Source organism: Protobothrops mucrosquamatus, unplaced genomic scaffold (genome assembly GCF_001527695.2).
Source record: "Protobothrops mucrosquamatus isolate PMUCROS unplaced genomic scaffold, P.Mucros_1.0 scaffold548, whole genome shotgun sequence".
Classification (NCBI taxonomy): domain Eukaryota; kingdom Metazoa; phylum Chordata; class Lepidosauria; order Squamata; family Viperidae; genus Protobothrops; species Protobothrops mucrosquamatus.
In genome coordinates, this window is record NW_015386852.1 from 708,273 (window position 1) to 723,985 (window position 15,713).

The window sequence follows — 15,713 nt, forward strand, 5'->3', positions numbered from 1 at the left end:
CTAGGATTTTTTTTTGTACATTTTCAGGACAAAATCTTATATAGATAGTCCTCACACTCATTCATTTAGTGACCGTTTGAAGTTACAATGACCCTGAAAAAAGTGACTTATAACTGTTTTTCACACTTACGACCATTGCAGCATTCTCATTGTCCTGTGATTGAAATTCAGAGATTTGGCAACTGACTCCCACTTATGACGGTTGCAGTGTCCCAGAGTCATGTGATCATCTTTTGCTTCCTTCTGACAAGCAACGTCAATGGGGAAGCCAGATTCACTTAACAGCCATGTCGCTAACTTAACAACTGCACTGATTCACTTAGCAACTGTGACAAGAAAGGTCATAAAATGGGGCAAAACTCACTTAACAACTGTCCTCTTTAGCAACAGAAATTTTGGGCTCAATTCTGGTCATAAGTCGAAGACTATGGTAACAGGTTACAATCAAGTGCTAACTAACTGATGATTTCCCAGGGCATCAACACAGAAGGTATAAAAGCATTCAAATCAGGTCTAAAAATAGGCAGTTGGCAGTTAAGGAACTCAGCCCTTTGGAGGGTTCTGGTGCCAGGAAAATATTGACAAGACATCATGGTAACACCAGCTGCGGGATAGAAGGGAAGAAATGAAAATTGTTCTCCAGAGGTAGATGCATTCCGAGACTTGATCCAGAGCAAGGGTTATGGTCCATGCTCCTTTCCCCACTGTTTGGGATTGTTACAAAATCTCTGAGCGTGGAATTGCTAAACCTCTACAGCACCATTCAGAAGCATGAGCTACTGTCTTCTCATTACCCAACTAGAACATAGTCTACAAAAAAAATGCTCACACTTATGCACACGGTATAGGCAGTCCTCGACTTACAAGCACAACTGGGATCAGAATTTCATTGCTAAGCAAGGCAATAGTTAAGTGAATTGCGCCCAATGCCCTTTTTTGCCATGATTGTCAAATGAATCACTGCAGTTTTAAGTGAATCACATGGTCATTAAGTGAATTCAGCTTCCCCCATTGACTTTGCCTATTGTAAGCCAGCTGAGAAGAGGTAGGAAAGGAGCAGGCAGAGCCTTGGGGCAGAGTCAAGCAAGTAATCAGCCTAGAATCATTAGGTTCCCACAAACAATCTAAGTCCAGCCCCTCTTGAATTCTGCTGGCTCTTATCTAGCACCAATTTAGTGCTGACCGTTAGTTGACCAATTCTTGTGTATAGGCATGAGCAAAAAATCATCATAACTGGAATTTAATTGCGGTCCCCATTTTTCACACCCGAAGGTCACAAATGGCAAACAGACAAATCTGGGATACTCCAACTATTAAAAATGCTTGCTGATTATCTAGTGCCCAGTGACTGTGGGAATGCTGCGACAGTCATAAGTATGAGGAGCAATCATAAGTAACTTTTTTCAGTGCTGTCGTAACTTAAGTAAGTATGTTGCAACATATTTAAAGTTGAACCATACTGATAGAATTATTTTCTTCATTTGCCTCTCATTAAAGTACCTAATTAATTACTTGATGAATTATATCAGTATCTTCTGAAGAACATTTTCATGTTTTTTAACTTAATACATTACATCATTTTACTACATTACATTTTTTCCTCATGCCTTCAGTCGTTTATAGATACGTGATATGAAACAAGAAATTCATAGAATTTATGGGCATTGCTGTTGATATCAATGAAATCTAACATTGCATTTTGGTTAAGGCTTGCAGTTTAGCTATATAATCAATTGTCTTCACTATGGTTACATATCAAAATAGCCACGTTATTTGAACCTATTGCCCTCCAAAGCTCCTTATAAAAACATTTTATTCAGCTCAGTAATAAAAGAATTATTAAAAGGGCTACAATGAACTAAAAAAAATCTGCATGGCAAGAATGAAAACTGCTGCTGCTGTCATTAATCAAATTTAAAAAAAAGTGTAGGAGAAAAAACTGGCACAATCCAAAGACTTCTTTGCAACTTTGAGTGCGCACCCGGTTTTTACACAAACAGGGTATTGCAAAAGCAAAGCTGTCATAACTACCTATATTAGCATTAAAATATTGCTTAGGAGAACATTCTGATCCCTTTCCCACCATGTTATTGGTGTTAAATTACAACATGGATCCCTAAACCTTTAGGTGGATGGTAGGCCCTTTGGAGTTCTGAGAACAAACTGTGGGCACTCTTCCAAAATGATGGGGAGTTTACAAAATGATGGGAAAGTTGCAAAATGATGGGGAGTTCGCTGTTTACTGACATGGACGTTTTAAGCAATTACAAGGCAGTATTTTACCAGCATGGTTGTTGCCACCACTATCTCCCACATCCTTTCGGGTACTGGTGGGCAAAATGACAGAGTCAACCATTATTTGGTATTTTGCACTGAAGCACATCAGTTTCACAATGTTTTAAAATTTAATTTTTAAAAGACCAAATGTTGACGGGACCAGGAAGCTCAGCTGGTGGCAAGGTACACAGGGAGACTGCCTAGCTAGCAGACTCCAAACCGAGGGGAAGGTCTATCTTTTACTATATGTCTTTGGGCAGAATCTGAACAGCCATCTATGGGAAAAATCAATGGTCTAAATCAGTGTTTCAGTGCTTCTCAACCTCAGCAACTTTAAGATGTGTGGACTTCAACACCCAGAATTCTCCAGCCGGCATGCTGGCAGGGGAATTCTGGGGGTTGAAGTCTACACATCTTTAAGTTGTTTGAGGTTGAGAAGTACTGGCCTAAATGGCTGCTTCTGAGTCTAGAATTCTGCTATTATGCATTTGATTTAAGAGACTGAAGGAATAAGCCAAGAGAATACAGTAGGAAAGGAGCAGGATAAGGAATGCCACTACAGTATTCCAGATGTTCCAGGTGGTGCACCATTTAGAGTACTAGCCCAAGAACACTGAGACTTGATGCAGCAAGAAGCTCAATACATCTTTTCTGCTATGCAAACTGCCACAGAAACCAAGCAACCCCTTCAAGTGTTCATCATTGTACAATTGTTTTCTAATTATTTACCTGGGATTCCAGCAGGTCCTGGAAGTCCAGGTGGGCCTTGATAACCTCGAAATCCAAAATCCCCCCGGCAACCACATTCTGGTGGGCTTTGAGGTCCACTCTGTGTTGTCTGTAAACACATCGTTCAAAAACAATTTATAGGATATCACAATTATGACTTATATCAATATAGGTCAGTGATGGCGAACCTTTTAGAGACCGAGTGCCCAAACCGCAACCCAAAACCCAAAGTGCCAGAGCCCCATCAGCATTGTGGTGCCCTCAGGGGGGGGCATGGGGCCGTGGCCCACAGGGTGGGTATGGCTGCAGTTGTCACGGCAGACTGAGTGGGTGTGGCCAGGTAGGTGTGGCACCTCGATGCTCTAACACCTCTACGAGCTTGCTAGCCGGCTATTTTGCATGCTTTGTGCTGGCCAGGGCTGCTGCTCCGGGCGGTGGCGGTCGCCTAATGGACCTGCATGAGCTGCTAATGGTGGCGGTGCGTGTGCCCACAGAGAGGGCTCTGAGTGCCGCCTCTGGCATGCGTGCCATAGGTTTGCCACCACTGATATAGTTAGTCCTCGACTTACAACTACAGTTGGGACCAGAATTTTCATTGCTAAGCCAGGTGGTTGTGAAGAGACTCATTTTGCTTGATTTTGCAACCTTTTTTTGCCATGGACATTAAGCAAATCACTGCAGTTGTTAAGCGAAGCATGTGATCATTAAGTGAATCCTACTTCCCCCATTGACTTTGCTTGTCAGAAATCAACTGGGAAGGTTGTAAATGGTGATCACATGATCCTGGGACTTTGCAATCATCATAAATCCTTGGTGGCTGCCAAATTTTGATCATGTGTCTACAGGGATGCTGTAATGGTCGTAAGTTCAAGGAAACGTATGTAAGTCACTTTTTTTCAGCACTTTTGTAACTTTGAATGGTTACTAAACCAAATGGTTGTAAGTCAAGGACTACCCGTAACAGATTATCTGCAGCAACAGACCCCATTCCTTCATTGCCTCATAAAGAGACCATTCCACCTCTGTAGGGCCTCATTTTTCTGTAAGCTTGTTATCTCGTGATAAATAAAAGCCTTTCTTTCAGGGCCATCAATAGCAAATCAGGTGTCTCTTAATCACTTATAGAGAGAAATGCCTGTGCCTTGCACCCGAAAAATGAGGCATGGCAAAGATTGGATCAAACAAATAACATATTAAATCTGTGGTCCCATTTTAATAAAGGCACTCAGTAATAAACAGCTCCAGCCAAGAGCAGAATGCTTCAGAGAACAGTACACACATGCAATTGACTGTAACCTATTCCTTCTTGGGAAGAAATTCCAGGGGACAGTTGACTAAATTTCCAAGCAAAATCCATTCTCCAACTATCCACAATATAGAGCTACCATGTTTGGGCTGCAAAAATATAGACAATCTCTAAATGGCAGCAAAGAGGGTGCATGTGGTCATCTGTCTTTTTGCAGCCCAGATATGGTAGCCCTAGTTAAAGATCAGGCCTGGCATGATTGCTTTCACAGTTAGGCCACCTCACAGAGTATCTATAGGGTATGGTCCACAAAGTCAAGACAGTGGCCCCAATGTACATCTAAAGTTGGAGCTTGCCACTGCTTGACTACAGTATTAATAACTGAGCTTCAAGCACTACAGTAGGAACTGAACATTGACCACCACAAATGCAATGACATTTCAATTGGAAACCCCTTTTCTGCCAAGAAAAGCATTAGTTTAAACATGGATACAATTCAAAATCAATACAAAAAAAAGCACTTTGCTTGTCTCTTTATTCATATCTAAATTAATGTATATGCATTGATTATACTCATTGACCCATCTCTAATACCCGCTATCTGAAAATTCTTCTATAAAATAGTTTTGTTCATCTAAAGAACAGCCTGAACTACTTACTTCTATTTCAAGTAAATTCCATACAGTAAAGCTGTTTTTAATTAAGTGGTTTTTAAAAATATAATAATAACAACATCAATAAGCACAGTAATTCTGGTGTCTAACATCGATTGAGCTGAGAAAGGAGTATAGGGCAGTATACTTAAGCACTTTAATTATAAAGCATATTCTCTACTTTCAATTATAAAGCATATTCTCCAAAAATAAGTGTTCTCCTTTGCCACTCTTATGAACAATATCCTCTACATAAATTCCACTTTCAATTAAGAACTGTCTCCAGTAAATGTGCAAATTACAACCTTACACAAATTTACATAGAAGATGCATTGAAAAATACTGAGAGTTTTTCCTTATGCCGCTGAAGTATGCAGTCCTTCCTTCATGTCTGACAGCCTGTTTGATGCATCCTGTGCATCTTGAACAAAATTTGCTCCAATACAAGGTATTTTTCTCGTAACATTTCTAATGTATCAGTATGGCATAATCTGTAGAAAGTTAACCAAGTCCCATAATTTTTACTATGATCTGAAATGCTTAACATTGACTGGATCGCCCCATTAAGATGTAAATCCATACATTGGGACTTACATCTAAATAAACATGCATAACGTTGAATTATTGGTAGATTAAAGATAGTTGATGTCATAAAGGGGGGAAAAACATTTGTATGGAAAATTAAGTTCATAGAAAAGAAAAGCCCTATCCTGAAAGACGTCCGTGCATAGCATGGTCACCCTATCATTAGGAACCCATTGCTCTTGAGAAAGGTAGTACTAATGTTGGCATATAACAAAAAGCTCACATACTTTCTGAACAGCATCTTAGAATATTAATTCAGAGTACCTGGACTCTGTCTGAGGTAGTCTGTGCTACATCATCTACTTCTGGTTTCAAGGCATTTTGGTCAGTAGAAGGACTAGTACCATCAACTGCCTCAACCGTCCACTTATATAGTTGGCTCCGCTGTCTCAAGTTTTCCCTGCTGCTGGAACCTTTATGACCAGTCTGGTGGTGGCTCTCCAAAACTTTGGCCACTGGATTATTATCTCTTCTGCTCACCTCCATGTTTTCTTCTTCGCCCAGGCAAAAATGAAGAAACAGAAGCAAAAGCAGGAGACTCCAGTTGAGGATGTCCTTTAGTACTATATGACTCAACATTGCTAGGTCCTTAGAGTGAGGGCCTTCTGCTAAAAAAAAAAACAACAACTCTGCTGTTGGTGTGATGGAGTCTTGGAGAACGTTCCTTCTACTGAGTCTGCCAGCAAGACTTGGTGACCATCACTTTATATGCTGCGTGTAATAAATTACCCTATGAAAATGTCAGAGAGGCAGGAATCTTCATCCCAAATCAGTCATGCTTTCTGAAACAACCCAGTCATTATTCACCACATCCCCCAGTACCAGACAAATTGATTTGCATGCTGGAAATGTCCACCACATTTAATGGACAGCTGTGGTTCCTGTTGAGAAGCACTGACAAATGTTAATCCTTCTTTTTAAATGGGGGAGGCTTTTTTTGTTTGTTTTAGCATGATAAAATGAAGCCCATATAGCAACTGTTTTAGGCTTCTTGATTAGATATAGAGAGGTTAGCCACTCAGACTATTAAAAAAAAATCTGGAGTTTAGAAACAGTGCTGCATTTATTTGCTAGCTACAAGCAAACCAAGTGTATTTGATTTGCCACTTAAGAAACAAAGGAATGGGTGAGGGAGAGAATTTTATTTATCAGCTGGATTTCTTACTGTATTTAAATGACCAGAAAATATTGAGAAAACTATCTAAAAACAGTTAGATTTAGGCATTTACTGAACTCCAGTTCTCAGTATAAAACTTAATTTTCCCAACCAACCATCTTGGTTTCACATACGTCCTTCTAATTTCTAATGTTTTCCTAATTTATTTATTTATTTATTTATTTATTTATTTATTTAATTTATACCCCGCCCTTCTCCTCATGGGACTCAGGGCGGCTAACAGCCTCATAAAAACTACAATACAAATACAATAATTAAAAGCCGAATTAAAAAGAAATATTTAAACAGGCCGATCATTAAAATTATCCTTAAAAATCCCCTAAAAAACCCCGCTAAAATTCCCTAGGCCAGACCCGCTTGTTGGAAAAGCCATGTCTTTAGGGCGCGGCGGAAGGAGGGGAGATCCGGAATCACCCGGATCTCTGGGGGTAGTTCGTTCCAGAGGGTGGGAGCTCCCACCGAGAAGGCCCTCCCCCTGGCAATTGACAAACCAAATTCAATTTCCCTGCCATGTAAAGATAAATCACCATGAACTTAAGAAGCATGGTTGAATCTTTTAAATAATATTGCCCTATAAAATTATCCTGGTCTTCTGAATTGTAACTTTTATCCACAAATGAACATCTATGACACTAAAAATACAAGAGACGACATTCTAAATATTTCCACTTTAAGAAATTTATCATAACAGAGCAATTTCACTGAATTTCTACAGTCTTCTATTCTACCGATGATCTACACCCTTCTATTTTAGGACATCATCTGTCTTGAAGCTCAGCAACTAAGAAAATCACTACCTTCTGTTCCAAATCTATCAAAGGCCCACATTTATATTTATATGCATACATGCATGCATAAAATAGAGCAAAAGACAAACATGCAGCCACAGATCTTTTAAGAATAGACTTCTCCAAGCGGGTGCCCTCCAGTTCTATCAGATGATGAGTCCTCCCAGTCAGCACATCTAATGGGTTGTGTGAGAGATTGCTCTGAGGTTCAGAAGGGAGGAGAAGATCTCCAGACTCAAAGGATTAGCAGATGGGAGAAGTTACTCCAGACATATCGGGAGAAATTGATTCTTAGCCTGTCATATAAACAGCTTGGGGAAAAGATTTAAAAGCTTCAGAGAGATCCTGCCTTAATGACATCTGCGATAAAGGAAGGCTGGAAGACTTTTATCTCATTTTCAAGATTTTTGAAAACCCTCTGAACGTAACTCATTAAAGAAAGCCCATATGATCTTGCTTCCATGATCATGCTCTTTCTGTTAAGGAATTCAACAGCTTGCTTAGCAGAAAGTATTTTGAAATTCTGTTCTGAACATGGCACCCTGTTGACCGCCATTTTCAGAATAAATCTTCCATCCATGAATAAAAAGGACATAAATATTAATCAGCTGTAGAAACACCTGTGTGAAAAATAAGCTCTTGCGAATCTTACAGGATATGTCTCCTTCACCAAATTGAGATAGAAAACCCAAGACAGAGAAGTTGGAAGGGATTGTAATAAAACATACCACAATTCTCGGTAGACCTCAGTTTGGAACCTAAAAGAGCTTCTGTTAATCAGCATAGAAAATCCCAAGCTGGATAATGGTATTAATTAATTTATTAATTATTAATTATTAATAAAAGGTATCTTAATAGGCTGCTCCAAGTGGGTAACCCAACTATATAATAAGAACAATAATAATAATAATATTGCTGATTCCAAATACAATAGGTGTAAGAAAGAGAAGAGGGTAAACTAAAATATAAAGGAAAAATCGTATCACTCTCAATACCCTCTTGGGCCCTGGTTTAGAAAATATCCTCCAGGATTGCAATTAACTTTTGAGAAGCTATTCACATGATTGCTGACTTCCTATCATGTAGCCCAAGTACCAACATCTACGTATAGTTTGCAGATATTCAGACCTTCCCCGAACCTCCTCGGCCCCAAAAAATCTGCTTCCAACTCTGCAATTCTATGAAAATATTGACCAAGTGAAAAATCATCTCAGAAAAAAGACTGAAAGAAAAACAATGCCTTTATACCAATTAATGGTTTTAAAGAAGAAGATATATTGGACACCAGGGAATCCTATACAGCAGTGGTGGCGAACCTATGGCATGGATGCCAGAGGTGGCACTCAGAGCCCTCTCTGTGGGCACACGTGCCGTCATTCCAGTCCTAGGCCTTCAGCTGGGTTTTATAAAACCTTTTCGCTTTAGGCCTCCACTGCCGTGTACAAAAAAAAAAGGTTCAATCAATCAGTCAATTTCAACTTCTCGCGGGAAAAAAAAAGATCTTGCAAAGTTGGAATTGATTGATTGAACTTTTTAGTCCCACCCAGTCTGCTGTTACCACCGCAGCCACGCCCACCCAATGGGCCACACCCAGCCAATGGGCCACACCCAGCCAATGGGCCACACCCACCCGGCACCCGACGATGCATAAGTGGGTTTTGGGTTGCAGTTTGGGCACTCGGTCTTTAAAAGGTTCGCCATCACTGCTATACAGTAAAAAAAATAAAAATAAATAAATGCTGAAGTGACTAATATGGGGGGGGACCCAGTGACTGGTTTCATTCATCATATTAAGCCATAATCTGCTGTGATCAGTTTTGGTTTAGTGAGATTTGTCATATCACGCATTATGAACCATGGATTATGGGTCTTAACCAACAAATTATTCTTTATCTTTTCTTCCTTAGTTTGTTCCTCGTTGTATCTTTTTCTTTTTCACATTCTTTTTCTTTTTCACATGAATCCCCAAGAGTCATTGGAGTCAGGCAGCATACAAAATTAACATTAAATAAATAAATTTAAAAGAAGCAGGCTTACAATATTGTGTGAAGTCTGCCAATGTTTAGAAAAAAGATAACAAGGGATAATTTGAACTAGAAGTTTCAGTGTGAGAAAAGTGGAGGAAGAGACACTTGTTTTCCCTTTACTAATGCTAGAACTAAGGGATCATGTTATGAAACTGAAGAGTAGGAAAAAAATTAGGGTATATGACAGGATATGTTTTTCATTCAGGGATATAATTAAATTACAGAATTTACTACCACAGGAATGTGCTGATGGCTACTAATTTGACCCCGATCTCTTAAAAACAGCAGACACAAAGAAGGAACTTAGATGTTTTTTTGGCTGGTTTGTGGATCAAAGTGTTAAACCCACCCAACCAGTGAAGTATATAGTTCAATCTGTTCTGTGATTTTGAACTATGGTGCTGGAGAAGACTCCTGCGAGTCCCTTGGACTGCAAGGTGTTCAAATCGGTCAGTCCTAGAGGAGATCAACTCCGACTGCTCTTTAGAAGGCCAGATCCTGAAGTTGAAATTCAAATACTTTGGCCACCTATTGAGAAGGAAGGACTCACTGGAGAAGGGCCTAATGCTGGGAAAGATTGAGGGCAAGAGAAGAAGGGAATGACAGAGAATGAGGTGGCTGGATGGAGTCACTGAAGCAGTAGGCGTGAGCTTCAATGGACTCCAGAAGATGGTAGAGGACAGGAAAACCTGGAGGAACGTTGTCCATGGGGTCGCGATGGGTCAGACACGACTTGGCAACTAACAACAACAACAACATTCTGTGGTCACAGATAAGTGAATTAATTCAATTACATCAGAATTTCAATGAATTATGAGACGTGGAAATGTAGACAGTTTCATGGAGGAGGAAGCTATCAACTCTCAAGCATAGCAGATACACATATATATCCAGAAGCAACAAACCTCTTACTTCCAATTCCTAAAATTACATAAAGGGGAAAGGGAATAATAGCTTCCAGCCGTTCAAGCATATGGCTTGCCATTTGCAAAAATACAGGTAGTCCTTGACTTACAGCCGTTCAAAGATACAACAGCACTAAAAGAAGTTACTTACAACTAGTCCTCAAACTTATGAGGACTGCCTAGAAGAGTGCAGTACCAAGATCAACTACGATACAGGTAGTCCTCAACTTACAACAGTTCATTCCTTCCGCCGCGCCCTCAAGACATGGCTATTCCAACAAGCGGGACTGGCCTAGGGTAATTTTTAAGAGGGGTTTTAGAGGGGTTTTTAATCATATTTTAATCAGACAATTTAAATATTTCATTTTAATTAATTTTAATTTTGTGATTGTTATCGGTGTTTTTAATTGATTGTCAGCCGCCCTGAGTCCGCAAGGAGAAGGGCGGGATATAAATTCGAATAATAAATAAATAAATAAATAAATTTAGTGACCGTTCAAAGTTACAACAGCACTGAAAAAAGTGTCTTATGACCATTTTTCACACTTACAACTATTGCAGCATCCCTGTGGTCACATAAATATGGCAACTAGTTCATCTTTATGACAGTTGCAATGTCCCAGGTTCACTTGATCACCTTTTGCAACTTTCTGACAAGCAAAGTCTATGGGGAAACCAGATTCGCTTAACAACCATGTTACTAACTTAACAACCGCAGTGAATCACTTAACAACTGTGGCATGAAAGGTCGTAAAATAGGACAAAACTCACTTAACAACTGTCTGGCTTAGCAATAGAAATCTTGGGCTCAGTCGTGGTCTTAAGTCGAGATCTATTTAAACCTTGCAAGATCCTATCTTTAGTGCCATCTAATGGACATATGGATCTTTGCAAACCAGTTCTGAATGCACTATGTTTCTCAACCTTGACAATTTTAAGGCATGTGGACTTCAACTCCCAGAATTCCACAGCCAGCAATGCTGGCTGTGGAATTCTGGGAGTTGAAGTCCACATGCCTTAAAATTGTCAAGGTTGAGAAACATTGCTAGATCTACCTATATGGAACTATTGCTATCTGGTTTCTATATTTTTGTTTTCTTATTAGGAGCAACATTTTCCTAGTAGACAAATGGGTTAACACTGGGATTTAAAAGATACAATTCAAAAAAAAAATCTGCTTGGCACATTATAGTTTGATTCAGCAAATCCTAGGACAGTCCTGATGTTTTCAGCTGGTGGTAGAGATTTTGTGCAGTTTCCTGTGACATTAAGTGCAAAATGTTTCCAGATGAGTAATGCCCATTCACAGCAGAAATACATTGGAAAGGACAAGGGGAAAAATCAAAGAAGGTGTGGTTTCATGGTTTTATTGCTTGAGCAAAAATTGAACTAAACACAGTTTTATAACATAACTTTGATCTTGTTTGCTTTCTAATTATATCTGTCAATTGCAAATCCCCCTGGGTTCTTTCTTTGACTAACATCGTTCCAATTATTTAACCATTTTGGTTCTATAATATTTGAATAAGAACTAACAACCAAGTTTTAAAAACTACTGGAACCAAGTCTTCTTTCCCATGGCACAGGAAACGGAACATGAGATGACTAAATGAAGTGTTTTATTTGCATAGTTATTTCATTATTTGGCTTCAGATCCATTTGCTGGTCATTTTGTTGAATAAACAGGTGTTTTGATTTACAGAGGAAAGTTATATGATCTTTAGCAGCTATTCTGAGTCTGCAAAATCAGTTTTCTAGCTAGTATCAAAAATTGCCAAGGACATATTGCCTAATCAGGCCTAAAGTCAGGGCTTTTTTTCTCATAGAACGCCCAGAATGGAGTTCCGGCACCTTTTTTGGATGGAACCTTGTAGGGTAGGCAAGGCAGGTTGTATGATGTGTGTGAGTTCCGGCACCTTTTTTTTTTTTTTAGAAAAAAAGCACTGCCTAAAGTAATGCTTGTGCTTAGTTTTTCCTTAATAAAACTGTTGTGACTCATGGCTGAGCCATGGTGGCACAATGGTTAGAATAAAATACTTCAGGCTGCCCACTGCCAGGAGTTCAATCCTGATCAACTCAGCCTTCCATGCTTCCGAGGTCGGTAAAATGAGAAGCAAGATTGCTGTGGGCAATATGCTGACTCTGACTCTGTACTTAGAGAGTGCCGTAAAGGACTATGGAGCAGTAAAGTCTAAATGCTATTGCTATTACAATCTGCTGAGTTAAGTTGTCCATTTTAAATTCTCACAATATCCCTATTATATCTTCACTCTATCCTTTTCAGCTAATTACTTCTACAAGTTCATGTATATCTATAACTCCTCAGAACCTGGAATGGCTCTCTGACCTGCTAGACCGAGCCAATTTGGTCTAATGGGTAAGACATAAGGCTAGAACCAGGAGAGGGTGAATTCTAGTTCTGCCTTAAGCATGAAAGCCAGCTGGGTGGCTTTGGGCCAATCACTCCAACCCGGGGCTCGGGTCAAAGTTCAACGTCTCCCCTTTAGCACTACACTGGTTCTCCAGGGGATTTACACAATGGATTGTCCTCCATCACTTTAGGACAGGTTTCTTGATCTTGGAAACTTCAAGATATGTGGACTTAAACTCCCAGAATTCCCCAGCCAGCAGAGGTAAAGTCCACACAGGTTGAGAACCGCTGCTCTAAACCACTCCAAAGGACTGACTTTTAATGTAACATTGAAGGCATGTGATCTAAAGAGAGAGGAAGGAAGCAGACAAATCTATACAGCCATTGTAATTCTGAAATATTTAATGGTATTAATATTTAGTCATTCCCAAAATAAAGCTACGACATTTGCTTCCCTCCTTATCCTCCATTTCTGCTTATAAGAAGAATAGAATAAGAAGAATAGAATAGAATAGAGCTGGAAGGGACCATTGAGGTCTTCTATTCCAGCTCCCTGCTCAAGCAGGAGAACCTATACCATTTCAGACAAGTGATTGTCTAGACTCTTCTTAAAAATCTCCAGTGATGGAGCACCCAGGATTTCTGGAGGCAAGCTGTTCCACTGGTTAATTGTCCCCATTGTTAGGAACTTTCTCCCTAATTCCAGGTTGCTTCTCTCTTTGATCAGTTTACAACCATTGTTTCTTGTTCTACTCTGTGGTGCTTTGGAGAATAATTTGACCTTTGTGGCAGTGCCTCAAGTACTGGAATACTGCTATCATGTCTCCCCTATTTCTTCTTTTCTTTAGATTAGCCAAACCCAAGTCCTGTAGCCATTCTTCGTATGTATTAGTCTCCAGGCCTTTGATAATCTTAGTTGCTCTTCTCTGAATTTTTTCCAAAGTCTCAACATCTTTTTTGTAGTATGGTGACCATAATTGGTTGCAGTATTCAAGGTGTGGTCTTACTAGGATTTTATAAAGCGGTATTAATACATCACATGATCTTGATTCCATGCCTGTTTATACAATCCAGGATTGTATTAGCTTTTTTGGCTGCTGCTGCACATTGCTGGCTTATATATGTTATTAAAGTTAATTTGTAAGATTATGGGCAGATAGATAACTTCAATTTTTAAATAGCTTAGTGTTATTGATTTGTGTCATTTTCCCCCCAGGAACAAACAAAGAACTGGTTTATAAAAAGCCAGATCCTAGTATAAGGACAGTTCCATCTCCCCCCCCAAAAAATGAGGCTTAGCAGCTACACACTTGGAATAACCGAGTCAATACAGCTCAGCCAATAATGGTTGCTATTGAACATCTTGCCTGTCAGTAAGTGAGCTGTACTCAATTTCAGACCATTTGTGAAATGTTTATGCCATGACTATTAAGAGAATGGATAGGTGTCCTATCTGGTCATCATATAAACACACACCAGAAAATAAATTTACTTCTTCACTTTGCCATATGCCAACCTTCCCCAGCTGGGCACCCCACTGCCCAGACATGTTAGCTCTGCAATTTGTTCTTAGTATTCTAAATTAGTTTGGTCTGAGTGGGAAGCCAGGAGTTGCATTTTCAGTTATATGGAGGGGGTGGGTGGGCTCTGGTTTGGGAAAAACTGCCTCATACGCTCAACCTGAAGTACGTGAGATGTTTAGCTTTCAAGATCCAGCTAGAGAATATTATAGCAGCCCCTAACAAATCAGCCCTCTTGCAAAAAAAAAAAAAAAAAAAAAAAGCTGAATAAAATGTTGGCAGAAAGGAGCTCATGATTTTCCTAGGGCTGCCAACTTTTTCCCATGGATTCATTATATCTTTAACACAATGGCCTTTTTGTTTTTGTTTCAATTGAGTAAGGCGAAACAAGAATGCAGCCAGAAAACATGTCAGAATTTGTCAAAGGGGATAAAGGTGTCTTCTCAAATGCAGGAGTTGAGAAACTGTTTGGCCTGTAGCATCACAACCATGAAACAATTTGTGGAATTAGACATCCCTTTTTTATGAACACCACTTGACACACATCTGAACAAGGCAGCATCTGGGAAATGTCCAGGTAGTGTCAGCTTTCTTGGTTGCCATCTGCTTCCAGAATGATTTAGTTGCATTTTGCTGAAGAAATGAATTGATTTAAAACAGAATTCTTTTCAAAAGGCTGAAAAAATGTTTGGTTGTGTGTGTTCCTTTTCTCTTGGATATCTCCACAACAAATCAGCGATGGACTGTCTGCAGCCCTCCTTAGCTGATACAGGCAACTGGAAGGACTCAGCTCTATCAACCCTTCCCAGTGTTGAGGAATGACGGGTAAATCTAGTAGCCCCTGAAAAAAACCCCATTGCCTATCTGGGCTCTGGGGCAGGGATACCCAACTTTTGTCAGTCTGAGAGTTATCCAGATGTGTGTCTCAAAGGTGATTTTTCCAAAGGCAACTGGACTTTCTTTCTTTGTTTTTCCTTGAAGATGTTTAACTTCTCATGGTTTTCTGCCTAGACTACCTAAAAGGGCTGACATTGCCAGACCTATCTAGGTCCTTCATGGTTGCCAGCCATTACCTCCCTCCCACTCCAGTTCCTCTGTTAACTAAGATCCACCTCTAACATCAGCCCAGGAAAAAAAATCAAAGTCTATGTTTCAATGCCTCGGTAAAACTTGTCTGAAATGGTATAGGTTCTCCTGCTTGAGCCGGGGGCTGGACTAGAAGACCTCCAAGGTCCCTTCCAGCTCTGTTCCATTCTATTCTTTTCCATTCAACAAATCCAAAAACATTATCAACTCTGTACTGAATCTTCAAGAGACACAAACAATAGGGGGAAAAAACACTAGAAAACAAAAGTGGCTGGATCCCCTCTTTAGCCAATATAGTTGGATGCAATTAATATTAGTGTGTGAAGGAATGATAGTGGTTCATAATTTA

The 15,713-nt window shown here is 39.7% G+C and overlaps 1 protein-coding gene across 2 annotated transcripts in view; it reads right to left on the reverse strand.

Moving 5' to 3' along the window:
• C1QTNF3 (C1q and TNF related 3) overlaps positions 1 to 6,082 on the reverse strand; it is a 13,913-nt gene extending 7,831 nt beyond the window's left edge. Inside the window, exons 1-2 of one of the 2 annotated variants that reach the window (XM_015817027.1) lie at positions 5,971 to 6,082; positions 3,007 to 3,115 (exon numbers count right to left, since the gene is read on the reverse strand). In XM_015817027.1, the coding sequence (XP_015672513.1) occupies positions 3,007 to 3,115; positions 5,971 to 6,069 (208 nt within the window). In that variant the 5' untranslated portion in view covers positions 6,070 to 6,082. Of the gene's footprint in view, positions 1 to 3,006; positions 3,116 to 5,754 lie in introns of both variants that reach the window. The other variant, XM_015817026.1, reaches the window with a different exon arrangement.
• Positions 6,083 to 15,713: the final 9,631 nt, after the last annotated feature.